The sequence below is a fragment of the Apiospora phragmitis genome, assembly GCF_038363925.1.
Source record: "Apiospora phragmitis strain CBS 135458 chromosome Unknown utg000010l:1.0-9815664.0:1.0-9183399.0, whole genome shotgun sequence".
In the NCBI taxonomy this organism is placed as follows: Eukaryota; Fungi; Ascomycota; class Sordariomycetes; order Amphisphaeriales; family Apiosporaceae; genus Apiospora; species Apiospora phragmitis.
Window position 1 is genome coordinate 6,694,463 of NW_027117409.1, and position 24,581 is coordinate 6,719,043.

Here is a 24,581-nt window from a genome sequence, read left to right on the forward strand (position 1 = left end):
ACAGGGATGTCCGATACGGTCTAGTAACACGGACAGATCAGAACCAGATTCCGAAGATCGCAATTGGGTAGAAGAACCCATCATGTCCGCCAGATAAAATGACCTATCGGAAGATTCATGACACGGACGCGGACGACGGCTCCGGCCCCCTGGCTTACCCGGTGATACGTATTAGATGCTTTGTCTTGGCTGGGACAAGAGTCAGAAAACGATAGCCAACATTGGAATCAAGCAACGCATGTTTGACTTGAGTAAGCAAGGGGTAACCAGTAATATAGCGAAATTGACTGAGTCTAGTATCACTTTGCACAGTCACCAAATTATATAATTTGCCGTGTTTCATACCACGTCCTCTTGCAGTTCCATTCAATCCGCAGAAAGCCAGCCGACTGATTACATAAGACATACTAATTTGGTACTGCAAGTAAAGTAGGTATGTCTCAGATGTCCTGAGCGCCTTACTTAATCAGCAGAGCTGTCAAACTGCCAAAATAACCTCCCTACCTTGATGTTCATGTAGGCTCCCGCCACGTCACAAAGCTCAACGGTCACGCCCTGTGCCGTCAGCCTACCTAACTCACCGCATGCCGGCGTCCGAGAACGCTTATCGAATCGAGCTCCCCCAAAGGGGCGTTATGTGGCGCCTCTGCCACCTTCGATTCCCAGACCCAACAAGATAGGCAGTTGGCAGGCCCAGAACAGCCGAGATTGAAAATCGCTGCAGGCCGCCCGCCTTTCCCCGCACCCAAGCAGAGGCCCAGCTTTGAAGAGGAGGGCCGAAATGGCCCCTCCCCCACGGGATTGTGTACGAAGTAGCATCAGCTACTTGGCTATATTGATATAAGTGGCTGTTACCCGATGCTACGACACGGGCTGGGGGAGATGGGGGACACAAGCTTGGCTCTGCTCGCTGATTCAAAGACTTCGGTACTTTGGCAATTACCTCACTTGGGGGTACATAAGGGTAGTGTGATGCATCGCTGTGTCTGCTCTTCCCTCGCCTCGGGACATATCATTCCATACTGGTTCCATCAGACATTCATGTACTTGCGACGACGGCCGCACCGCTCTTTCAGTTTGCGCATGCGCATTTCAAATGAGCACTGATATGACAACGCATGCTTTTGGCACCGTTCCGCCTCGGAAGCAGATTAGCTTGGATAACAAAGGCATCCTAGACTTCTTATGGCGACCATCTCGAAAACCCCGACTGGGCCTATGCCACATTCGCGTGAACCATTGCTCGATTTGCCAAGAAGGTCCCTTTCCGGGGCTCGGATGTCGCACATTTTCTGACTAACTACTCCAGTTGTATGAACCGGGGTTGCTACTGGTCCATCATTGACTCGTATCATCTGGGTCAGCACCAACAACGCAAACCCTCCACCGCACCAACCGTGTATGCTGGGTGATGGTGAAAAACTTGTGTCTGCAAGGCCTCGCTACCAACGCGAGCTCCCAATGGAAGCAACACCGAGGGAGGGTTGCACTGCATCTCTATTGGTCGCGTGGGCATGCATACGACGTATACGGGCACCTCTTCCGACTCGTAGATGTTGCCATCATCTCCAACTGACAGCTCCCCGAGCTTCTCCTTCCCATAAACTCCAAACCTCCTTGGACGATTCGTAAGAACTCATCCTCTTGGGATAAAAAGAGACACCTCGTCTAAACACCATGGCAACGAACGGTACTTCCGCTACGGGCTCGATGAACGGCGCCCAGACTACGTCCAATGTAGACGTGTGAGTACATATTTGAGAACTGGACAGAGCTGTTCTGGAGCTGACACTATCCCAGCCTGATCATCGGCGCAGGGCCTGCGGGGTAAGACTGCATGGCTTGGAATATGGCGAGTCGCAGTAACTGACTGCGTGAAGTATCATGGCTGCAGCCTGGATGGCCCGTATGGGTCTGAAGACCCGCATCATCGATAAAAGGAACACCAAGGTAAGGGTTTAGAGGACCCTTTGGCCCTCGTGGACAATTCATTCTTGGCCCCTCGATTCAATCAGGGCGTACGGCCAAGAATCTCCACTGACTTACTCTGAGTCGTCCACGGCATTGATGTGAAAAAGTTGACTGACACTATACGGACAACAAGGTCTTCTGCGGCCAAGCGGATGGGTTGAATGCGCGCAGTCTTGAGATGCTCGATAGTCTCGGATTTGGCGACAGAGCCTGGAAGGAGGCTAATCATATGATCGAGGTATGTACCGAACTGAAGCCTCTCCCACAGCCAACTGAGTCACATATGCTGATGCTATTACAATGCAGATATGTCTATGGGTAAGTTTGGGCCCGTATATCACGATCGTGACGTACCGGAACTGACTTGCTCCCCAGAATCCGGACGAGAACGGCATAATTAGGCGTTCAGACCGTGTACCCGATACCCCTGTTGGCCTCTCACGGCTACAACAGAGCACGTTACACCAAGGTCGCATTGAACGCTTCTTCCTCGATAATATCAAGAAGTATTCCAATGACACCATCAAAGTCGAGCGAAGAGTTCTCCCGGAATCTCTCGAGATTGACCAGAGCAAGGTCGAAGACCAGAGTGCCTACCCCGTCACGGTCAAGCTGCGGTTCTTGACAGAAGAAGAGGCAGCCCCGAAACAGCATGGAGGCAGCAAGGTCTCCGATGGTCTCTTCCGAAGTAATCTATTCCAAGACGCGGATGAAGATGCCCTCATAAAGCAGACGTACGAGAGGGCTGGAGCCGGTGAGACAGTCCATGTGAAGTACGTAATCGGGTGCGACGGCGCGCGCAGTTGGACTCGGACCGCCCTTGGCTTTGAACTGGAGGGCGAAGCCAGTGATATGATATGGGGTGTCATGGATGTCATCCCTTTTACCGACTTCCGTGAGTACACCAAGCCTGTAGCGAAGGGTTTAATACTGACACGTGATTGCTAAGCTGATATTCGATGCCGATGTGCGATCCACTCTGCCACTCATGGTAGCCTCATGAGTATCCCGCGTGAGAACAACCTGGTCCGGCTGTACATCCAACTTGTGGAGGTAAAGCCGGACGCCTCTGGGCGCGCGGACCGATCCAAGATCACCCCTGAATTGATCTTCGACGCAGCCAAGAAGATTCTCGACCCGTACAAGATCGATTACGAGGTCTGCGATTGGTGGACGGCGTACCAGATCGGGCAGCGCGTAGGCACGAATTTCGACGCCCACCAACGTGTGTTTTTGGCCGGCGACGCAGTGCACACGCATTCACCTAAGGCAGGCCAGGGCATGAACATCTCGATGCAGGATTGCTATAACCTCGGATGGAAGCTTGGCCTGGTCTGCCGGGGTATCGCCCAGCCGAGTATCCTCAAGACATATCAAAGCGAGCGCCGGCGGATCGCTCGGGACCTCATCGAGTTCGACAACCGCTTCGCCCGCCTCTTCTCGGGGCGGCCAGCAAAGGACATCATGGTAAGAAAGCGACTTCTCCTCTGTCACCCAAACCCGCCTCGTTCAACTCGTAGAAGCTAGCGTAATCACTAACTCACGCTCATTTACAGGATGCCGAGGGTGTCTCTATGGATGAATTCAAGGAGGCTTTCGTCCAGGGCAATATGTTCGCCTGCGGTCTCTCAGTGAACTATGGGCCCAGCAACCTGGTTTTCAAGCCCGGTGACGCCGGGGAGCAGGGCGACGGCAGCGCCGTGGCGCCACCCGCGGTGGTCATGTCGGAAGCGGATTTCGATCGGAAGCAGGCACTAGCGACGGGCATCCCCGTCGGCATGCGCTTCAACAGCTTTCAGGTTCTGAACCAGTCGGACGCGCGGCCGTGGCAGTTGCAGAAGCGGCTTCCGGCCGACGGACGGTTCCGCGTCGTGCTGTTCGCAGGTGACATCCACCACGCGCAGCAGAAAGCGCGCGTCGAGGCTTTCTGCGCCAAGCTCGATGCGCCGAGCAGCTTCCTGCACCGTGTCGTGGGGGAGGGACGGTGGCCGCGACAGGATCCACAGCGTGGTGGAGATCCTGACCGTCCACTCGGCCAAGCGCTGGGACACGGAGCTGCTGCGGGACTTCCCCGAGGTGCTCCACCCGTTCCGCCGGGCCACGGGCTGGAGTTACGACAAGGTCTACGTGGACGACGTCAGCTACCACGAGGGCTTCGGCGACGCGTACAGGAACTACGGCGTCGACAAGGAGCGTGGCTGCGTCGTCATCGTCCGGCCGGACCAGTACGTCGCGTGGGTGGGGGATCTGGAGGACTTCGGCGAGGTGCAGGCGTACTTTGAAGGGTGCCTCGTGCTGCAGGATTATGCGAACGGGGTAGATTCATCCGTCGCTGTCAATGCCCCTGAGGGTGTGGCTGCTGCTGACGGCATCTCCGTTACTGTGCGATGAGTTGTTGCGCTGGTAGGTCATTGCACCGCTACAGGAAGAAGGAAATGTTGGCTTCACCATTCTGGTAGTCAACTTCGATCTTTTGTCTTCATCGTTGCGACAAGAACCCACTTACAGAAGATCGCCCGGGAGGTCCCTCCGAAGGCCCCCCTCACTAAGTGTAGAACTTTGTATATCGCTCCTGGTCTTATCACGGGTGAGAACCGCATGTAATAATATCAGTGCCCTGATGTCACAAGAAGGGCTACATCCTTTTCGTACATGGTGGCGTCTCAGGATCAATGTGAATACATGATGTTGAAATTCTTCTGGTCGTCCGAAATGCTAAATCTGATTGCTGACAGCGTTAGTTGGCGTCAACAGTGCAACCCTTGTGCGCCTTATCCCGTTGATACTTAGTAGTACAGCGCTGCAGCTGCCTGTAAGTACAGTAATGACATGATAGGGCGTGGCATGATTGGATGGTCGTCAGGGATGTGGGGCGTCCAGGGGTTGCGTACCTCATATCTTACTTCTACCATCGATAGGCAGCACTCGCCGAGTCGACTGCTCTTTACCACAAATATATGAGTCTTTTTCTCACTCGACCGTTTCCCAACAGACAGGAAAGTCATGGCAGAGTCTGCGGGCGACGCCACAGCGGCTTCGGCACATGATCGTGCCGTTGCTTACTTGGCGAATGAGCGCTTCCACCAACGATTCACCTTGCCAGCCACGGCTGACCACGATGCCCTAGTGGTGGGTTATTCCGACGCCGGACGCGATGCTGGCGACGACCCCAAAGCGGTGCCGACCATGCTGTATATGCCCGGTATGTTTTCCTCCGCGGCTCTTCGGAGTCTTTCCCCTACATGCAATAGGGCAGAAGCTAGGGGTGCGTGTTCTAGCCATTGACCGGTATGTGTACTTACTCAACCTGCAACGAGACTGATGTTGCCGAGTCGTTGGCACGAATCTAACAACCACCCTGCCGCCGTATAGTCCTGGTATGGGCTATTCTACCAATGTACCACTTCCACAGAGGCTCGCGGTCTGGCTCGAGACAGTGCCTGCACTCCTGAAGCACCTTGGCATCGACCACGTCGCCCTCGTGTCACACAGTGCTGGTACAATCTACAGCCTGAACCTCTTGTACCACTTTCGTGATATCTTGAGTCCCACCAAACCATTCGTCGCGTTACTTGGTAGGTTGCTGCCCACACCCACTGGCGTTCCTTCCAGACCTCGAACATGCCAAGTTGGTCTGGGTCAAACCTGAAAGAATGACGAGTTACCCGGCACCCATCATTTGGTATGTGCTAACACCATGTAGCACCATTCGTGCACCCTACACACTCTCGGGTCGTATCTCTGCAGATGGCCCAGTGGATACCATCCCAAGCTTTCAGTGCCTGGCATCATATCCCGCGACTGGTTGTCACCAAGGCGCAGCCCGCCTTTGCTTCAAGCGGAGCCGTGTTCACCAAAGCCACCAGCGCCATTCTTGGGAAAGCAGATATCAGCAATGATGAGGGCCATTCGTCTTCTCGGAGATTAGTGAAGAAGTATGGGATGCCTCGCGATCTACAACTAGAATTAGATGAATTGATACCCAAGGCTATGTTCAGCGGGCAAACAGTAGGCGGAAATAGTGAGGCGCTGCAGTGTTTGAAGAAAGGGGCCGGTGGGACGTGGGGGAAGTGTGACGATTACCCATCCTTCATTCGAGATTTGGCCGAGTTGGAGGGGAGCAGGGGTCTCGGAGAAGGAAGGCCACGGATCAAGATACGTGCTTACTTTGCCGAGACCGATGCGATGATTGGGCAAAGAGGCCAGCTCTACATGGAAGAGTGCTGGACGGGAAAGGACGGTGAATTCGAAGACTGCCTCGATTTCGCGGCTGAGTCTGTCAACCAGACGGACCATGATAGCGTGCCCCGCAAACTAAGGGTCCTGGAAGCCATATTCCATGAAGCGGGTGGAAAGAGAACACGCCACTCGGGCGCCACTGCAGTCGAATGGGAGAGTCGGGTGGGAGCAGAGAGATGAATCTTCCAGTCGGAAGATTTAGCACTTGGGTGTTCCTTGCCGCCTTGCTATATGTCGCAAGCAATCCCGGGGCGAGCGTATATCGATGATACATTGTCGAACAACACTCACTTCGAACCGGCCTGCGGAGGTATCGGTAATGCGCATTGATGTACATATAGGTACTATTTCACCCAACGAGTCGTTCCAATCCCCGAATGATCCGGGCGAGATGGGCAAATGAAAATGTAGATAAGATGTGGTGCCTACTTCGATCGATAGTGAGGCTAGCTAAGTAATCTGTCGATCCCACCTCATACTGGAACACTCGCTGCCCCTAAGCCCGAAAACAAATCACAGATATGGTTGGTTCGTACTTGTAGTAAACAAGCTGCGGTGGTTACACAGGCACACTTTGTTAGCATGCAGATAGTCGGCTGCGTGTCATCGTACCAGACATGTATCTGTGTTCACGCCAGTGTTGGCGGGTGTCGAATGTCAAGGCGTGGCAGCTGGCAGGAGACCATCTGAGATAAGACACTGTCGCCCCATTTCCATACCCATGAATAGTACATAAGCGGGATGCCGTCCACCACGTGGTTTGCTTTCATCCTTCTCGGCCTGAAAGGTACGAGTCAGTCTCTCTCTCTCTCCGTATGGCGCCGGCTGAGCTAAGCCAAGAAAGCCTACATGCCCAGAGGCTCGTATTGGATGACATTTGCAGCGAATCCTAGACTACTGAAACGGCTTCCTTCGAAGCTTATTTTAACAACACATGGCTCTTGGGCCAACCGCAACCCTCCAATTGCGGTTGTACTGTTTGTTGCAAGCAGTGCTTGTCGTGAACCGTGGACCGAAAGTCGAAACAGGCCTTTCTCTACCAAGAGCAAGCGTGTGGGAAGTCATACAATTTGGCATTGCGCAGTCGTGTTCACGAGACGACACCCCTTCGCAAGTCTGTTCCGGCTTGACGATTTGTCATTGCGCTGCCCTGAGCATAGTCCACCCTATGTTAGTATGCACCTCGTAGGTGCGTTGGAAAGCAAGTAGCCCTGTGGCTGGCCTGTTGTTTCAAGGACATGTTTGGGACGAGGTCCCGCTCGAGCTTGAGAACGGCGACACCCAACCATGAAGGTTCAGTTATTCCAGGCGTCGCAGGCGTGAGAGTTCACTTGGGAGGAAAGCGTAATTCTGACTAATGCCCCGGGCGCAAGCGAAAAGAACTTGGGGTACCGGGGATCGGACCGGCCTGAAGTGAAAGGCGAAGGGCACATCAATCAAGGGAAAACCTGATTGAATCAATAGGGGAAACTGGGTGCCTGCAGATCTTGTCAGTTGTTTAGGAGGGGCAGGAATGATGAAGTGGCACCATCAACATGACAACATGTGCTTCCCAAGATTGGGCCCAATGTTATTTGTCCATGTTATTGACTTCCAATCTTAATTGCACGCACCTGACGCGTTGCTTTTTCTACTTCCTAAGGTTCTCGGGCTGTCTGTATTGGCCGTGCAGCTTTTCGCTCGTTCTCGTCCTCAGTGACGCCATTGTCTTTGACACCCAATGGGCCAATGGGGGAACACCCGCATTGAACGCATTGAAACAACATCTACGTCCACCTATCTGCTGCGGCCGTGCCTTCTACTACCAGACGGTTCTACCAGCTCTAGTCCACGCCCACTCACACCCCCACCAGACCAGACACACTCCCAACCTGTACTTCGCAACAAACTAACCACGCCCTATCGACCTGCATTGGGTCATCTCCAGGAAACACACGAGGCGTACCAAACTTGAAATGAACTGACCGCATGATGCTTCGTTTCAATACCGAGCTTTCATATTGCTTCTATTAGTCACCAATGCTCCACGGTAGAAGACAGGAAACTGCAAACCGACGGGAGTCACCGGTCGTCCCTGTGATTCCATTCCATCAAATTGATCTAACACTCCCAGACATGTACTTTACCCTGCGTTTCCCCCGGTCCTGCCGGGTAGAATACAAAAAGTTTCCCACCCCCCTTGGGCTTGCTGTGTGTTCTTTGTAATTATATGTGCTGTGCATGACGTTGGGGCGTATTTATAAAGAGCTCGAGTGTCTTCTGTGCCCATCATATCATTTTTCGGACACTACGCCCTCCATTCGTAAGCAGCGGTCCCGCAACATCCGAGTCACGAAGAAATCCAGGACAATCCATAACAGGCCTTGCCTTAGGGCGATCAAGTTATATGACATAACCTGCACTTACACACTTCCGTGACCGGGCCTTCCCTTGTTTGGATTTCCTTCGGACGATCGGGCAATGTTGAATGTAAAACCTAGTTTTCCTGCACATCCTCTTGTCCTTCTCTGTTCTAGGTAACACTGCATCACCAATCACCACGCATACCACCCAGTCTCTCGCTCCCATTACTTTCCCGCTTGCACACACCATCTCTCTCCTCCCCTTTCGACCTCCAGCACCAGGTAACATGGCCGCTGTCACATCTACGCGACCACAGCAGTTGCCTCCTCTAGATGTCGCCACCAAATCCAGCAGCGAGAGTCCCAGATCAAGCAACACCAGTAACGAAAAGGTCGATGCGTTAGCACCTGCCCTTGGCCCTGCACCGTCAAACAAGAAGTCCGCTTCTGTAGATCGTTCGGCATCGACGAAACGATGGAAGACGTTTCGCGCTTCTTTCAAGCACCTCTGGAACTTGACGCCCAAGGAGGTCGAGGAATTCATGGACTCTTATGTCATTTATAACCTAGACTGGGAAAATGAGAAAAGAAATGATCGATGCCCTGGGCCCAGATTACCAACAACGCGTAGGCGACTGTCTCAAATCCTACTATGGCATCATGAATCATCTGTGAGTCCCCTCTACTTGGCGCTCATTGCGGGCTGCCTGTTGCGTTGGACGCAAGGTTTCAGTGCGTCAGGCGGGACTCAAGTTACTAACAGCACATCAGGTGCGCCCCTTGGCGATGTAGAGAAGATGTACATTCCACCGCAAATGGACAAGCAAGCATCCGTGTTGGACAATCAACTGCTCTTTGAGGAGTCCGTTGCCAGAGAGTTGGGTCTGAAGGCAGGCAACCGAGTTTTGGACCTGGGATGTGGCCGTGGTCGTGTTGCGGCACATATGGCCAAGTACACTGGAGCCCAAGTGACGGGGTTAAACATTGACCCCAACCAGATCGCACAAGCCACCAGCTTCAATCAGGAACTCGGGCTGAGTAACGAATTCGTGGAGCATGATCAGAACGATCTTCCTCTGCCCTTTGCCGACGCATCATTCGATGCATTCTACGAGATTCAAGCCTTGAGCCTGTGCAAAGACCCGCGAGCACTCTTCAAGGAAATTTTCAGAATACTGAAGCCAGGTGCCAAGTTCGTCCTCTGTGACTGGGTCAGCTTGCCGGCATACGACCCTCAGAACGCCGAGCATGCCGAGCTCATGCGCCGGGTGAAGCCGTTGATTGGCGCTGTCGGCACCCCAACCCCTACCAGCTTCGAAGCAGCCCTACGAAATGCCGGGTTTAGCGTCTCGCGCTCCGATAATCCCAGCATTGACGACCTCCAAGCTCCACTGATCGACAAGGTGGATATCTACTTCCGAGCCATGCGGCAAGCGATTCTGGCCGGTGTGAAGGTCCACCTGGTGCCGTACCACTTCAAGACACTCATCAACCGACTCTGTCTCGACGGTCAAGCTTTCGTGAAGATGGACAGAATGCGCCTATCGACGACTACATACCGCATCGTGGCGGAGAAGCCATAGAATGGCAAAGACGCCCAAGCCATTTACACTAGGCTCTCTCGGAATGTCAGGTCCTGTGTGTTGTGGACTTGGTCTAATTTTAATGCTTGGGGGGAAGACTCCTTACGCGGGACTCATCTTCCTCTTTCTTTCTTCTTTCGCATCATACAGCAGCTCGGCGTCTGGATCAATTATTATAATATCTCATGCTAACTACGCCGCACTTTCACGATGCTTGTCATGCAGTCACGCTACTGGCGACAATTGGACTGTGGCAAAAGCCAATGACTTCTACCAGATAGGCTTTTACCAAAACTCCCCTGCTCATACGGTTGGTCTGCATCGTGAGCGACGTTGTTGCACTGCTTTGGAGGGATTGGGGATATATCACGTCTGTAGATGTCTCCCAAGGTTGACACTATGCATTTACAGCCATCCCATCTTCCAAGTAACCTGGAAGGGGCCTCCGTAGGTCGTCAAGAATCAAATCCTCAATCCTCTACGTTGGCTTGTCTGCTTTGTCTTGTATGATTTGGTGCTGATCCATCGGCTGAGGTCGCCGTTTGCAGACAGCATCTTTGTTAACTTCTGCCACAATAATGCGGGCCGGCCCAATCTGCTCGTAATGTTTGAATGGCCTTGAACGCTGTTGCATTTTACGCTTGTTCGGTGTAATTGGTCTTAAATATGTTTTCAGGTTTGCCTCGCCAACTCTGGGACGTCCGAGATGGAACTTACGAATCCCGACGGTTCACATTATTCGGACCCCAATCACGAATTGAATGACACGGACAGTGATATAGTGTTGCCACCAATATGAAAGTCGCTGGATGATATAGCTAAGCATGTTGAGCCTACCATCGCTTGGCCGGGTGTCCAAAGGTCTTCGGATCCTCTTTCCCAAAGCCTTGACATAGAGGAATGGCGAGAAAGGTCGAACGATCAGAGGAAAGAGAATCGGGAGAAAAGACTTGATCGACAGTCACCTATAAGCAACTTCCCTGGAAGGGCGAGTTCTCCGACTTTCAAGTTCAGAATCCCGAGTACTCCGGGTAGCAATTTTCAAGAGAGCCGGGATAGATACTCAAACGGGCAAGGAGAGGATAATGGCATTCTGTACTACTCGATATTTGGTAAGTGACTTTCGGAACCGGATCCCACCAGTGTGCCTCGGGGAAGGTTGAAGATTCGGCTTATTGTAGAGTAAGACGATTGCTAATTACCGAGACTCAATAGGGGATATTCGTCCAGACTCCCCAGCCACGGGCCGCGCCAATCCCAATACGAAGGCCCTCGACATCCAGGAGCGGGCCCGCAGCCATCACCAATGCCCAACAAGCCACTGCGTCTGCAGCCGGCCGGACGCGCGTCGAACACGAGCCGCGCCTTCGGGCCGGACCACGACCCCTGCGTCGTGTGCCACGCCAGCCCGCCGGACCTCGCCGACACGGTGCTGGAGCCCGGCCTCGGCTTCAGCAGCAGCCTCACGCTGCAGTACTGCGATGTCGAGAACTACGCCTGGTCGCTCGGCCGGTGCTACGTCGTCCGCGAGCGCCAGGACTGGGCCCTGCACCCGGCGCGCCTCCCGGCCGAGGCCGAGGCCGCGCGCCTGCTGCGGCGGAGGGCCGAGACGGCCGGCGTGAGAGGGGTGCCCGTCCCCGAGGTCGTCGCGGCGTGGAGAGAAGGCCCGGTCGCTATCACTATCATGGAGCGCGCCCGCGGCCGCACATTGGCTGAAGAGTGGGACGGGCTCAAGCGGGAGGAGCGCGAGCGCTATGCGCGGCAGGTTGGGCGATGCGTTGCGCGGTGGCGGGCGCTGCGGTCGCCGGGCATGGAGGGGATCGATGGGGGGACCATCATTAAGTCCGCGCACATCCCGGGAGGCGGTTTGGACGACAGTCGCCCCATGAGGTTCGACACCGCCGCAGAGTACAAGCAGAGGCTACGAGAGGAGCTGATGGCAGTCGGGACAGACAAAATGGAACATAAGAAGGTAGATGAGGCCCTCCAGCAGTTGCCGGAGCCGAAGCCCTTCACCCTGACGCACGGGTACTTGGACCTGGACCACATCTTCGTGGAAGACGGGGAAGTGACCGCCATCGTGGGCTGGAGCCGCGCCGCGTACCTGCCCGTCTGGGCCGAGCATCTCGGTCTCTGCATCGGGTACAACTCGCCGTCGCATCGGGAGTGGAAGGAGCTGCTCCTGGGAAACATGCCCAAATGCGACTACGGCAAGGCACCTCTGGAGCTTCTCAAGGCTCACCTGGACCTGCGGGAAAATAGCAGGAAGGCGCAGGCACTCAAGGTAGCCGCCATGACAGAGGCGTCGGAGGCACGCCGCGCCAAACAGATCGAAGAGTAGAGACAGAGGGCTCTCGAGAGAGGGCGGAAGCCCTGGAGCGTGCCAAGAAAGAAGAAAGAGGAGAAACGGATAAGGGCAGCGCAGGATGCAGAAGTAGCAACAGAGGGTGGTAATGAAGAAGAAGTAGAAGAAAAGCACCCGGAAGGTACCACCAATAAGTCGACGGGTTTCGACCCCTATCTCGATTTGGTACAGGAGCAGGCCAAGGCCATAGCTAGGAAAGAGTTATACCTGAGGCCCTTGGTACTGAGGCCCCACGACGGCGAAGGAGGAGGCGGCGGAAGTCACAGGCGCACAGTCTCGGCGTTCTCATCCTTTTCGGATAACCGAAAGCGCAGCCCGCTGAGGTACAAGCCCCAGGACAAGAAAGTGGTAGCGAGACGCCCCAGCGAGCTGGAGTCTCCGCGTATAAAGGAGTTGAAGAAGCAAATGGGCTTGGAATAGGGGCCACTGTAGAGTAAGGATAGAGCAACTGGTATAAATATTGGATAATTGCACCTCACTTTCAACACCTATAGAAATATTCACCCTAGCCATAAACTGAGAAAGCACAAGTCAGCGCCCGCTTCGCCGACGACTGGCCTCACATGCCCCCCAGTTTACATCCTTCCATGGCCAGCCAACTCCCTCGCCCCCCCCCCCCTTGACTCTACGAGAGATTGGTGATGGAAAAGTCCGAATCGCCCTGGTAGGCCTGGCTAGTCCCGTCGGTAGACTCCTCGGTCGGGAACGCGCTCGCCTGCCACTCCTTGAACCCGCCGACCCGCTGGCCCGTCTGGGCGTCGACCTGGTACGTCACGACGAGCAGGTAGGGCCCGCTGGCGCCCGGCCGCGAGGGCTCGTGCCGGAACTGCCACTGGAAGGCCGCGTCGTCGCAGGCCCGCCAGGCGACGTCGGGCAAGAGGCCGCCTTCGGCGGCGCGGCCGTGGAACGAGCAGCTGGTGGTGGTGGCGTCTTCGCCGGGGATGCTCACGGTGAAGGTGAATCTATTATCATTAGTGGAATTTCATTAGTGAAAAGAGGGGGACGATGGGGTTGGATGCGGTGGGAAAGTGGAAAAGGCTTTCTTACTGTGCGGCCGGTCTCGCAGACTCGGTGGAAGCAGCAAACCCTGCGATGGCCAGCTCGGGTGGGATGGCGGCCCGTGGGTGTGGTGCGGCGGCCGAGAAGGAGATGCTGGTGCTGAGAACAGCGATTATGGCTGCGGGGACCTTCATCTTGTTGGATAGTTGGAAATTGTCAGTATACAATTTGAGTTTCCGAGTACTAGTGGGAAAGATGCAAGTGGTTTGCAGTGTTTCGAACAAGGCTTTTGCTGGAGACGTTTGGAAGAAATGAATCGATCACAGTGATGGAAGAACTAGCAATAGAGTTGAGCTTCAGGCTTCCGTTTCGAGAGAAGGCTGAACGTTTTTTTATACACGGCGTTCTTCGTGATTTCCCTTGGCAAAAGGAAACGTCGTATGACTGATGATCGTTCATTCCGTTCTGGTCCTTGCGGTCCCTGTGGTGGTGGCGCGGTCCCATGTAAGGAGGGAAGCCTTGACGCGGCCTCGACTGCCCCGGCTGGGATATGTATCAAGTGAGAGCGAAGGCGGTGGCTGCTGACATAGTGCATCCCAGCCGTGCCAGCATGGACATCGGGTTGGCAGGCACGAACATGTATCGATTTTCTAGTTTTCTAGTCCCGAGCATCTGGGGCCAATCGGGACCCTTCCCTTGGAGTTTCACGGCATCCCGGCAGGCAGCTGACCTTCAGCTCCGCCTTATCCGTCAGAGTCGGCCGTCTCCCTGATTAGGGCGAGAAATCATGAGATGCCCACCTCATTGGCGAATGTGATCTCGTACGTGCGCAGAATCTCGGAATCCTCGTGTCATCTTGTTGGCTCTCCTTTAGGACGACTTCGTATCGTCAAAGGGGTACGTCGCCCCAGTCCCCTGCTCTCCCTTATTAGGGAGCCCAAGCTCTCAAATGAGTAATCCTGCGGCTATAGCGCCAACTGCATTGTCGGAATGCACTTGTGGACACAGCCACGCTTAGATTCAAGGAGATCGGAGGTTGACCGCAATTGCCATCCGAATCGATACCGGGCAGAAACGGGAAGATCAGGCATGCTACTCCAAGAACCAATCAGACGTCACGGAATGGCAAACCCAAAGTTTAGACTTCAGGCCAAAACCATAAGGCAGTTAGTTATATATGATTGATAATGTAGACTGTTTGTTTTGATTGACAAGAAATGGCTTCTTTAGTTCCTGCAGATTAGCACCGCAATCGGGGGTTGGTTTTTGTTGGCTGCAGGGCGGAACGTTCAGCTGCAGGAGGCAGGCAGAGAGTTGCAGCAATCCCGGCTCATAATACGCAGGAAGAAAAGAATTCTTCGTTGTTCTTGTTCTTCCATCGACCAGATGTTGCTGTTGAAGCCGCCTGACCGGGCTGACACAGCCGATACACGTTTCTTATCAAAAAGCAACTACCGACAGAACTCCTCCCATTAACCGACATTCGCCGCGGCCTCCCGAGGTAAGCACCCTTCAGTGTTCACCCTTGCATTCGCTAGAAATGGCTCATCATCAAAAACATCTCCCTAGGACTGGGCTGATGCCGCTTCCCCGCAGTTCGTGCAGGAGGCCCTCAGGCTCCGGGCTGTTTTCCTGTCGCTGATTGGGTTATGGTGCGAACTCAGGGGTTCTTGATTTGACAGCTTCAAGCCGCGCCCACACCGAGTTCGCTTTGCATAACGTTTCCGTCGGGAAGGTGACACCAAAGTTGTAAGCCCACGGGACCAGATGCAACAACTCCTACCTCCTACCGGATTGGCGGTCAATGTGCTGTTTCCCCAGACTTTTGACCAGGAGTATTCCCCGCGCCCTCACCAAATGGAGAGTCTGGGGGATCAGGGCATGTTTTGATAAGGCATGCAGCTTGTGTTGCGTAGCGACTAAAAGCTTACATCAACATCGCGAAGACTATTTGAAGGCTGCATAGTCTCTTCCTGCCGCCCCCAGCTTCTCTAGACTTTTGCGCTTGGTCCTTCTTTGTCAAGCAATCGTTTCCCTTCCACCTAACACAGAACGCCTGGCAGAAGAAGACACAATGTCAGACAGTGGGGAGAAGTTTGAAGCTACTGGGACTCATGTCGAGGGGGATCATCCTAAACATGTAAGTAAAAGACGTGGGCAGCTAGGGAGCTGGAGGTAGACTGATCCTCAACCAGACCGCCGTCAGCACTATTCTGGCCTCCGACGCTGCTGAGCGCAAACTACTCTGGAGGCAGGACAAGCGCATCATCCCGCTCTCGGCCGGCATCTACTTCCTCTGTTACCTCGACAGGTCCAACATTGGCAACGCCAAGATCCTGAACAACACAAGCCACGATGATATGCAGACCCAAAATGGCATGACCAATTATCAGTTCAACGTGGCCCTGATGATATTCCTCATTGGATACTTCGTAAGTTCTCGCCAGATTGCATATATAAGGATAAGGGTGGAAGAGACAGAGCCCATCCCCGTAAAGAGTCAACGATTATTTCTAACAGCCGACCTTCTTCTGCGTTAGCTTTTCGAGGTGCCATCCAACATCATGCTCAAGAAGCTCCGCCCGTCACGCTGGCTGGCTATCATTATGCTCGTCTGGGGCGTCATCACCATCGGCCTGGGCGGCACCAAGACGTACGCTGAGGTGACGGTGGTGCGGTTCCTGCTGGGCGCCGCCGAGGCCGGCCTGTTCCCGGGCCTGGTGTACTACCTGACCTTCTGGTACAAGAGCGACGAGCGCAGCGTGCGCGTGGCCTTCATCCTGGCGAGCGCGACGCTGGCCGGCGCCTTTGGCGGCGCCATCGCCTACGGCATCGGCCACATGAACGGCGTCGCCGGCCACGCCGCCTGGCGCTGGCTCTTCTGGCTCGAGGGCATCCCCTCGTGCCTCTCCGCCGTCGCCGTCTTCTTCTTCCTGCCCGACTTCCCGGAGCGCGCCAGCTGGCTCTCCGAGGCCGAGAAGGACCTCGCCGTCCAGCGGCTGTACCTCGAGGGCAGCAAGGGCGAGGGCAAGGGCGTCACGTGGGAGGACGCCAAGGCCACCATCATGGACTGGCGGCTGTACGGGCACTACGCCATCTACTTTGCCGTCTCCCTGCCTTTCAGTTCCTTGTCGCTGTTCGTGCCATCGATCACACAGGACTGGGGTTTAAAGATCTCGAGGCTCAGCTCATGTCTGTGCCGCCTTATGTAGTAAGTGCCAAATCGTAGTCTAGCGATGATATGTTGAGGTGCTAACCGATTTGTACAGGCAGCTTATGGTAAACATAATCCGTCGAAGACTCCTTTCTGATGCGAAACTAACAGAAGGGGATACAGTCGCACAGATCCTCGTCTCTTGGTCCGCTGACCACTTTAACCGCCGTGGTTACCACTGCGCAGGCGCTGCTTTCGTTGGCGCTATCGCTTTCCTAGTATCCGCCGTGCTACCTCCCGATAACTACGGCGGCCGTTATGCCACCCTCATTATTGGCTCTGCTGGGGCTTTTGCATGCGTCCCGCCGATGCTGGGATGGCTCTCGTCCAACATATGGACCACGGCCTCGACGGGGCTCGCCATCGCTATTAACGTAAGTATTGGCGCCGGATTGGGCCAGATACCCGGAGTCTGGATCTATAAGGCAGATGAAGCCGAGAAAGGCTACCCCACTGGGCACGGCGTGAACTGTGCTATGCTGTTTGTGGTGGCGATCGGGGCCGTTGGACTGGTCATTTTCTACCAGCGTAAGAACAAGCGCATCCAGAGAGCGGCGATTGAGGGTGATGCGGTTAGACTGTACAAGCTCTAAGTGCACCCCCGGCGGGTGGAAGCGTCCGTAGCCGTAGGCAACAGTGTGACTCTCAAGCGCTTGTTCTAAAGAAGCCGGTCTGTAACCAAGATGGCGTCGAACCCTGGGCACATAGAAACGAGTAATCCTGGACGGGAGAGCATCCAAATACTTAATTTGCAATACCACTCGCCCATCCCTAGACCACCGTATTACGTCCCATGTAGCCCGAGATGTGGCTGTCACCCCCTGTGTGAAGACCAAGACTAGATTCAAATCCATCTCCTGCGATCTGGGGTAACGGACCCTGCATTGGGTCCTATTCCTGGGTTTCCTGCGGGGAAGCAAGGGGAATCGGCATACCGCGAGCCTTGGTTCCAAAAGTAATACTCGACCCTTGTTTACCCGGCTGCCCGGCCAAATGCAGCCCGTCTATCCGAGTACGGCAAAGTCAACGGCAAATCTGCAAAACCTGACAGCTGGTTGCAATTCTGTGTAACCTTCCTGTTCGTATCGGCCGACTTCTGGGCCGACTATGACTATGCATGAACCCGACGATGTATCTAGATCCTACTACAAAGAGTCAAAGCATTGCCACGAGTTAGTAATATGTGATCCGGTTACGTTCCCGAGAGCTTGGGAACGACCCACCCCTTATTCTTGGAGTGCTCGTTCGTAGGTACTACAGTTTAAACATCTCGATATTATCCTTATTGATCGCCCATTTGACGACACCATCATCACATAATGTCAAGGAAAGCCTGGGCGACGAGACTTCTCCTTTGGGTCGCTCTCGTGCCGATCCTTGTGACGGCCGTCGGGCGTCGTGATGTGCCGCCGGCCTGCAACGACCATAGCTTTGTGAATGTACTCCCGCCCAATGTCTCGGTAGAGAAGGTGGTTTTCGTCGAGAGCGGTAACACATATGGCGAAGGACTGCGCAATCTCAATTACCCCATCCAGCCCACCAACCTACCAGACCTGTGTGCCGTGACCATATTTGTCAAGTTTTCGTCCGCTTCGGCCTATCGCTTCGGCCTCTTTCTGCCAGTAGACTGGAATAACAGGATCCTCACCTACGGCAATGGCGGGTTTGGCGGCGGCATCAACTGGCTGGATATGGGAGCCGGAGTCAAGTACGGATTTGCCGCAATCTCGACGGACACAGGCCACAACTCCACCTCGGGCGACATATCGTGGGCGCTGAACAATCCCGAGACGAAGACGGACTGGGGCTGGCGTTCCATCCACGGATCCGTCGAAATTGGGAAGAAAGTCGTCGAGGCGTACTACAAGAAGAAAATCGACTACTCTTACTACAGCGGCTGCTCCACGGGCGGACGCCAGGGTCTGAAAGAGGTCCAGATCTCCCCGGAAAGCTTCGACGGCGTGCTCGTCGGGTCGGCAGCCTGGTACACAAGCCACCTCAACACGTGGGTTTCCAAGGTGGGCACTTACAACCTGCCCCTCACGGCGCCCAACCACATCAACGCGAGCCTGTTCCCCGCCATGGCCAAAGAGGTGGTCCGGCAGTGCGACCGCCTCGACGGCGTCGAGGACGGCATCATCAGCGCGCCCGACGCCTGCACGCCGGACTACACCGTCATGGCGTGCAACCGGCCGGGCGTCAACCAGTCGGCGTGCCTGACGGCGGCGCAAATCGCGACGACCGCGAAGGCCTACGGCGACTACCGCGCCGCCGACGGCGCGCTGCTGTACCCGGGCCTGTCGCCCGGGTGCGAGGACCAGTGGGCCCTGGTCCTGGGCCAGAACATGACGAGCCTGTACGGGCTCAACTACGCGCGCTACTTCCTGTACGACGACCCGGGCTGGCAGTGGCAGGACTACAACGACAGCGCGCCCGCGTACGCGGCGCGGACGGACCCGGGCCGCGCGACGGCCGACGACTACGACCTCGCGCCCTTCCGCGACCGCGGCGGCAAGATGATCATGTACCACGGCCTCGCCGACGGGCTGTTGCCGGCCAAGGGGTCGGACCTGTACTGGGAGCGGGTCGTGGCGGCGACGGGCGGCGGGAACGCGACGGCGACGCAGCAGTTCTTCCGGTACTTCACGGTAAGCGACTTTCGGGGTCTATTCCTTCCTATTCCAGTCGTTATCCCTCGTTATCCCAATGTCTCAGGGGGGATATAGGCTCGCCGTTTATTCCGACGAGTTACCTTAATCCCCTCCTGAGACATCCCGTTTATTCCAAAGAGAGTAATACTAACGCCGAGAGTCGGTAGGTGCCCGGCATGGGCCACTGCGGGGGCACGGCGGTGGACGCGCCGTGGAACTTCGCGGCGCCCTTCCAGGCCGGCACGCTCGGCAACGACAGCTGGTCGGTGCCGGGCTACCGCGACGCAAGGCACGACGTCCTGCTCGCGCTCATGGGCTGGGTTGAGAACGGCACCGCCGTCGACGCCGTCGTCGCCACGACGTGGGACGCCTCCGCCAACGCGTCGACGCCCGTGCGGAGGCAGCGGCCGCTGTGTCCGTACCCGGCGACGGCGCGCTGGGACGGGGAGGGCGAGGTCAATGCCGCGGAGAGTTGGCGCTGCGAGTAAGTCACTTGTCTATATTCAATTCCGTTGCACGATGATGAAATGAAAACGACGATATATGATCTGGATCCTGAGTACTGATTACTCGAAAATAGGGGTCACGCCTCCACCGGTCCTGAAGTCCCGAAAAGCGTGGCTGCCAAGTCTGTCGGGTACTCCTGGGCCACCGCGGGAGCACTTGGGTCAATGGCGCTTTCAGCCGTCCTCTGAAGTGAATAATTCGTGAAACATGGGAGGTATAAGCTGGCTCGATGTTCGAAGTGGGAGAATTTCGGTAATATTCTGGATATAATAGACCCATTGTCTCGTAAGACCCCGAATCTTGTAACTTGGCGCATGTGTTCAAAGCTCAATTGACACTAATCGGTTTCCGCGGTGTCCCGAAAGAGACTGCAAGGATGAATTGCTTACATACTTATACTTTACGGAGTATGTACTACAGCCAAACGGCCCTCGTTCGGTCAGGGGACTTTCTGATCCGTGGAATACATAGAGTATGGAGCAGCGATACACACACCTCATGGGTGATAGCCAGGAGAAAGCGCATTCGAAAAGGAACGGCGCAATGGCCACAGCTACCCGAAAACTTTGAGTTTGTGCGGGAACGCAAGTCTACAGGCGGTACTCCGTAAGGCCATCACCCAGAAACAACCGGGAAAGCTTCGGGCACTAGAACAGTTCAAGGTCGGCGAACAGGTAAAACAATTCGAGGCTGGCGTCTGGCTATGGAAATCGATTCCTTCCCCTAAGGGTGCTGCTAGCCAATCCTAGTCAGGGCCGGCATAGTGGCATCTTGTAGAGTTAGTGGTGGCGTGTGAAGTACGGTAGGCCCTTGGGGAATTGGCCAGGACACCGGGTGAGCTGCCCACTACCGACGAAACGCCCTAACCCAGGCCACTGCTAACATTTCGGGCCTTTCGTCGCTCAGGAAGATGGCGAGTGGCGAGCGTCATAGGTGTAAAGATGTATATTCACCTCTTATGTAGTGCAACTGGCTGTTGGGTGGGCCATGTCATGGATGGGATGATTGCGATATAAATAGTCACTGCGCCCACCCGATGTGACGTCCGCTCGAACCAGAGCTGTACTGGGAACTGCTGTGCCATTCCCACGGGCTGTGGTGCCGATCGATCTTTGCTGGGGCCCTGAACCAGAAAACCTACTTAGGTTACATTACCCATTTATATAGGAAACATGGGGGAATGCGCTTACTATGAAGGCTGACATTTCGGAAGACGAATCAGTTCCTTTCTTGTAATGCAAGGAACTAGAAATGGTCTGGCCTGACAAATCGTTATGGTCTCTTCTCTGCATCTGCAGGCTGCAGCTCGGCCCCCAAGACATCTGCGCTGCAAATTCCGTGCAGAGACCAGACGGATCTGGGGTGCGCATACTCCGTACTCGTTCGCAATCGTTTACATAGGCAGCAGACTGCAAACAGCAGGGGAGCAATGCAATAATATGCACCTCGATGACAATACCCAGCCAATGGGTGTGTACGCCTGGATGGGTCTCAGTCTCGAGCAATGGTAAGCACTTGCAGGGGTCATATGCTTTTTGTGGCTTCTGTTGCAAAGAAGAATCGAATCAGCGCTCTACAAGCCCCCACGGCCCCATAACGAGCTGAGCCGGAGACATGCCACTGTCTGTAAATGAGATAGGACGTACAGGGCTTGAGGGCTGCGGGCGACTAGTAAGAGTAGTCGGGATGGAGAAAAACGAACGAAGTCTTGCTAAGTCTTTAGGCACCTTTCTACTTTCCCCTTCTCCTTTCATACGCACACTCCTTCACCATCTTTTTCTCGCTTGGCAGGGCACGGAAAGCATACTATACCCAAGAACTCATTCGTTCCTTCGAACAGCCGCCCACTCAGAGAGCGCACCCCGGCAAAAAGGAAAGGTGACATGGCCTTTATTCACGATGATCAACCTGGCTTGGAGGTGAAGCCGGAGCTTCAGCCGGGACTTGAAGTGGTGCCCGAACCGGAAGCGCCCCAAGTCGTGTCGTGGCCGACGTCACCAGAAACCATGGGATCAGCCGTCACCAAACTCGATGCAGTATCATCAGCAGTACCAGGCCGCATCGCCAGTCCACGAAGGCTATGACCAATCTCCATACTCGCCATACCAACAACCACCACCTCAGTCTAGCCACCCGGGAGCCATGTCGGATTGGAACGGGACGGTTGGCACATCGCCGTCGGAGAGGGCAGCGCGCGAGCCGACGATCATGGGGATACGCAGGAAAAAGTTCTGGCTCATCGTCGGACCCCTTATCGCCATATTCGTCATCGGAGTGGCCGTCGGCTTGGGCGTTGGCTGGGGACACAGCATGGCAGCAGCGACGACTCTTCAAGGTTCGTGAAGACACTCGAGAAACATTTTCTCCCCGCAGCCTGACTCAAATACTAACATACATCCTCTGAACAGCGCTACACCGTCGCCGACGGTCGTCACGTCTGTAGTATGTCCGGCGAACAATGGATCGTTCTATGATTCCCAGGGCAACAACAAGAAGCGCTTCCGGGTCGCTTGTAACCTCGACTACAACAGCGGGCGCGGGACACAGGACATGGACGATTTCCAGACGGCCACTTTCGAAGATTGCCTGAATGCATGTGCGGCAAACGACGCTTGCGTAGGTGCCGGATGGGGGGTATACCAGGGGAACACACGTTGCTGGTTGAAGTCGCATTTGGGATCCAGCCAGCCTGCGCCCAATTGGGTTTTTGGTGTGCGGCAATGAGAAGGAAACCCATGAGCTTTAGAGATGGAAAAGATTCATATACAATGGTCGATACATCTGATCTGATACCCAAAATTCATGTACATACTCGAAATACTTTCACAGAGATAATATATACAAACGTCAAACAACCGATGTCGTTCTATCAGTCTTGTTGAATATGATGCACTACCCAGACTGACGAGCCCGGGAGATTGATCCGTGTTGTGCTCGAGTCGTGCTGCAATCCAGCCGTTCTTGTTGCGTCAGATCCCAAAATGCGGCCCATGGAGCTGAACAACAACAACAACAACGAGCAGGATAGAGTTCATGCCGAGAACTGGCCTGCAGGACGGCATGTAGCCAAGGGCCCAGAACCAGAGGGCCAAAGGATCGCCCACACCACCACCTCGGCCACCCGCCCCCAAGATTCTACAATAGCTGTGCAGTGGCAACTCAACTTGCAACAGTCATGCATGCTTACGGTGACATAGCTGGGTGCTTGCTCGCAACGTTCACCGTTGTCAGATCCTATTCCAACTTCCAAGCGTGGGATTGTACCGACCCGTTGGGAGACCAGGTCCAACGTGTGCTGTCAGATATGATTATTACTATGCTTGTCAGACGACATGCATCGCGATGACGTTGATAGGATGCGTACCAACTCCTTGTAGATGGGAAATGTGATAAAGAAGGATCTTATTCCTCGACGACTTTTCCACTAGGCAGCAATATTGTGAGTATGCAATGTTCGGATCATGCTCTATAAATACGTGTGTATATTATATGGCATCAGTATGCTCGGCTTCAACATTGAACGACCCTTGCAGGAGAGCTGGGAGACACGGGTATTACCGGTGAATGAATGTAAACTGAATGCGATGGCAGATGCCATTGCCTTCGTAATTCGGAGGAGTCTTCTGGCGCTCGCGGCATGCCAACAATTGAGCAGTATTGGACATCTCTATGCGATTCATGAATTGAGAATTGCCGGACGTCAATCATCAGCCTCCCATAAGTAACATGGATGAATGATGAATGCCGACTTGTATCCAGGACGGGAACTGCGCCAATACTCCGAGGTTTCTTCTTAGGCGGGCGTGTAAGTCCAGTCCACTAAATGAGCCTCGGTCGGCACATTAATGTTGCGACCAGCCGATGATACTTACTTGCACCTAGCATGCCCGGGACAGCAGGGATTAAGCGCGAACCGCCTAGAGCACGCACGATTCGTAACAACTCCCCATCAAGTCAATCAACACGTCAATAATCTTGTCGCGCATCGCAACGGTCAAGATGTCAACTCAAGGCGAACCCGTGAAGGATACCAAGGTCAGCCAGGAAGGCAAGGACGGCAAGGGCCCTTGGAACAAGGAGAACAAGAACAAATTCCAGAAGTGAGCCTCCAATTTTCGCATTACCGTACCCTCCCACCTCTGAGGCCTCTCTAATCCTGTTTCGCCGCCACAGCAAGTCCAGAAGCGAATACTTCGATCCCTGCCAAGAAGCTGCCCAACGAAGCATACGATGCCTTAACCGAAACGGGGGCGACCGAAAGATGTGTTCAGACTATTTCGAGTGAGTTTCGGGAGCTACGGGTTGCAGCGCAATACTCTCTTCCTTGGCCCTCAGCCATAACATATACAAATCAGGGACTAACGGCGTGGGACAGGGCATACCGAAACTGCAAGAAGGATTGGGTGAGTACGAGATCATGATAAATGGTATCCTCCTTCTTTAGAGTATCACTTGGCTGACAAACTCCAAGACCGAGAGGCGAAGGAAAGAAAACGCCGGTATCCTCTGGTAGCCACCATGCTGTTAGACGGACCACAACATGCGGTGGGCGGGCTGCTGAAATCCTATCATGACGAAAGCGACCTAGAGTCACTGAAAACAGCCCTGACTACTGCCTCGTGGCCGGTTGTAGAATATTGTACATTGAAGAACTAATGAATCACGAGAGCGCACGACAAACGCGTTTACCTAACACTGCTTTGACTTCGA

At 54.6% G+C, this 24,581-nt stretch overlaps 9 protein-coding genes across 9 annotated transcripts; 8 read left to right on the forward strand and 1 right to left on the reverse strand.

Moving 5' to 3' along the window:
• Positions 1–1,677: 1,677 nt before the first annotated feature.
• Positions 1,678–4,362, forward strand: PG994_011798 (uncharacterized protein; the record flags this gene model as incomplete). The annotated part of the gene is made up of 9 exons (XM_066863207.1): positions 1,678–1,745; positions 1,801–1,827; positions 1,881–1,950; positions 2,105–2,209; positions 2,278–2,289; positions 2,347–2,866; positions 2,921–3,438; positions 3,528–3,941; positions 3,988–4,362. The coding sequence occupies 9 exons, from the start codon at positions 1,678–1,680 to the stop codon at positions 4,360–4,362; spliced, it is 2,109 nt and encodes a 702-aa protein (XP_066712317.1).
• Positions 4,363–4,974: 612 nt separating this feature from the next.
• Positions 4,975–6,390, forward strand: PG994_011799 (uncharacterized protein; the record flags this gene model as incomplete). Its single annotated transcript, XM_066863208.1, has 4 exons — positions 4,975–5,173; positions 5,223–5,259; positions 5,344–5,546; positions 5,675–6,390. The coding sequence occupies 4 exons, from the start codon at positions 4,975–4,977 to the stop codon at positions 6,388–6,390; spliced, it is 1,155 nt and encodes a 384-aa protein (XP_066712318.1).
• A 2,449-nt stretch (positions 6,391–8,839) lies between these two features.
• PG994_011800 (S-adenosyl-L-methionine-dependent methyltransferase) lies at positions 8,840–10,135 on the forward strand (the record flags this gene model as incomplete). The annotated part of the gene is made up of 1 exon (XM_066863209.1): positions 8,840–10,135. One exon carries the CDS (start codon positions 8,840–8,842, stop codon positions 10,133–10,135), a length of 1,296 nt encoding a protein of 431 aa, XP_066712319.1.
• A 1,306-nt stretch (positions 10,136–11,441) lies between these two features.
• On the forward strand, positions 11,442–12,476 carry PG994_011801 (uncharacterized protein; the record flags this gene model as incomplete). Its single annotated transcript, XM_066863210.1, has 1 exon — positions 11,442–12,476. The coding sequence occupies one exon, from the start codon at positions 11,442–11,444 to the stop codon at positions 12,474–12,476; it is 1,035 nt and encodes a 344-aa protein (XP_066712320.1).
• Positions 12,477–13,125: 649 nt separating this feature from the next.
• Positions 13,126–13,693, reverse strand: PG994_011802 (uncharacterized protein; the record flags this gene model as incomplete). Its single annotated transcript, XM_066863211.1, has 2 exons — positions 13,126–13,462; positions 13,548–13,693. 2 exons carry the CDS (start codon positions 13,691–13,693, stop codon positions 13,126–13,128), a joined length of 483 nt encoding a protein of 160 aa, XP_066712321.1.
• Positions 13,694–15,573: 1,880 nt separating this feature from the next.
• PG994_011803 (MFS general substrate transporter) lies at positions 15,574–17,306 on the forward strand (the record flags this gene model as incomplete). Its single annotated transcript, XM_066863212.1, has 5 exons — positions 15,574–15,639; positions 15,695–15,931; positions 16,040–16,639; positions 16,769–16,778; positions 16,837–17,306. The coding sequence occupies 5 exons, from the start codon at positions 15,574–15,576 to the stop codon at positions 17,304–17,306; spliced, it is 1,383 nt and encodes a 460-aa protein (XP_066712322.1).
• Positions 17,307–18,032: 726 nt separating this feature from the next.
• On the forward strand, positions 18,033–20,059 carry PG994_011804 (uncharacterized protein; the record flags this gene model as incomplete). The annotated part of the gene is made up of 3 exons (XM_066863213.1): positions 18,033–19,361; positions 19,532–19,848; positions 19,945–20,059. 3 exons carry the CDS (start codon positions 18,033–18,035, stop codon positions 20,057–20,059), a joined length of 1,761 nt encoding a protein of 586 aa, XP_066712323.1.
• A 1,843-nt stretch (positions 20,060–21,902) lies between these two features.
• On the forward strand, positions 21,903–23,068 carry PG994_011805 (uncharacterized protein; the record flags this gene model as incomplete). The annotated part of the gene is made up of 3 exons (XM_066863214.1): positions 21,903–22,210; positions 22,280–22,487; positions 22,781–23,068. 3 exons carry the CDS (start codon positions 21,903–21,905, stop codon positions 23,066–23,068), a joined length of 804 nt encoding a protein of 267 aa, XP_066712324.1.
• An 802-nt stretch (positions 23,069–23,870) lies between these two features.
• PG994_011806 (Cytochrome c oxidase-assembly factor cox-23- mitochondrial) lies at positions 23,871–24,384 on the forward strand (the record flags this gene model as incomplete). The annotated part of the gene is made up of 3 exons (XM_066863215.1): positions 23,871–23,971; positions 24,049–24,274; positions 24,343–24,384. The coding sequence occupies 3 exons, from the start codon at positions 23,871–23,873 to the stop codon at positions 24,382–24,384; spliced, it is 369 nt and encodes a 122-aa protein (XP_066712325.1).
• Positions 24,385–24,581: the final 197 nt, after the last annotated feature.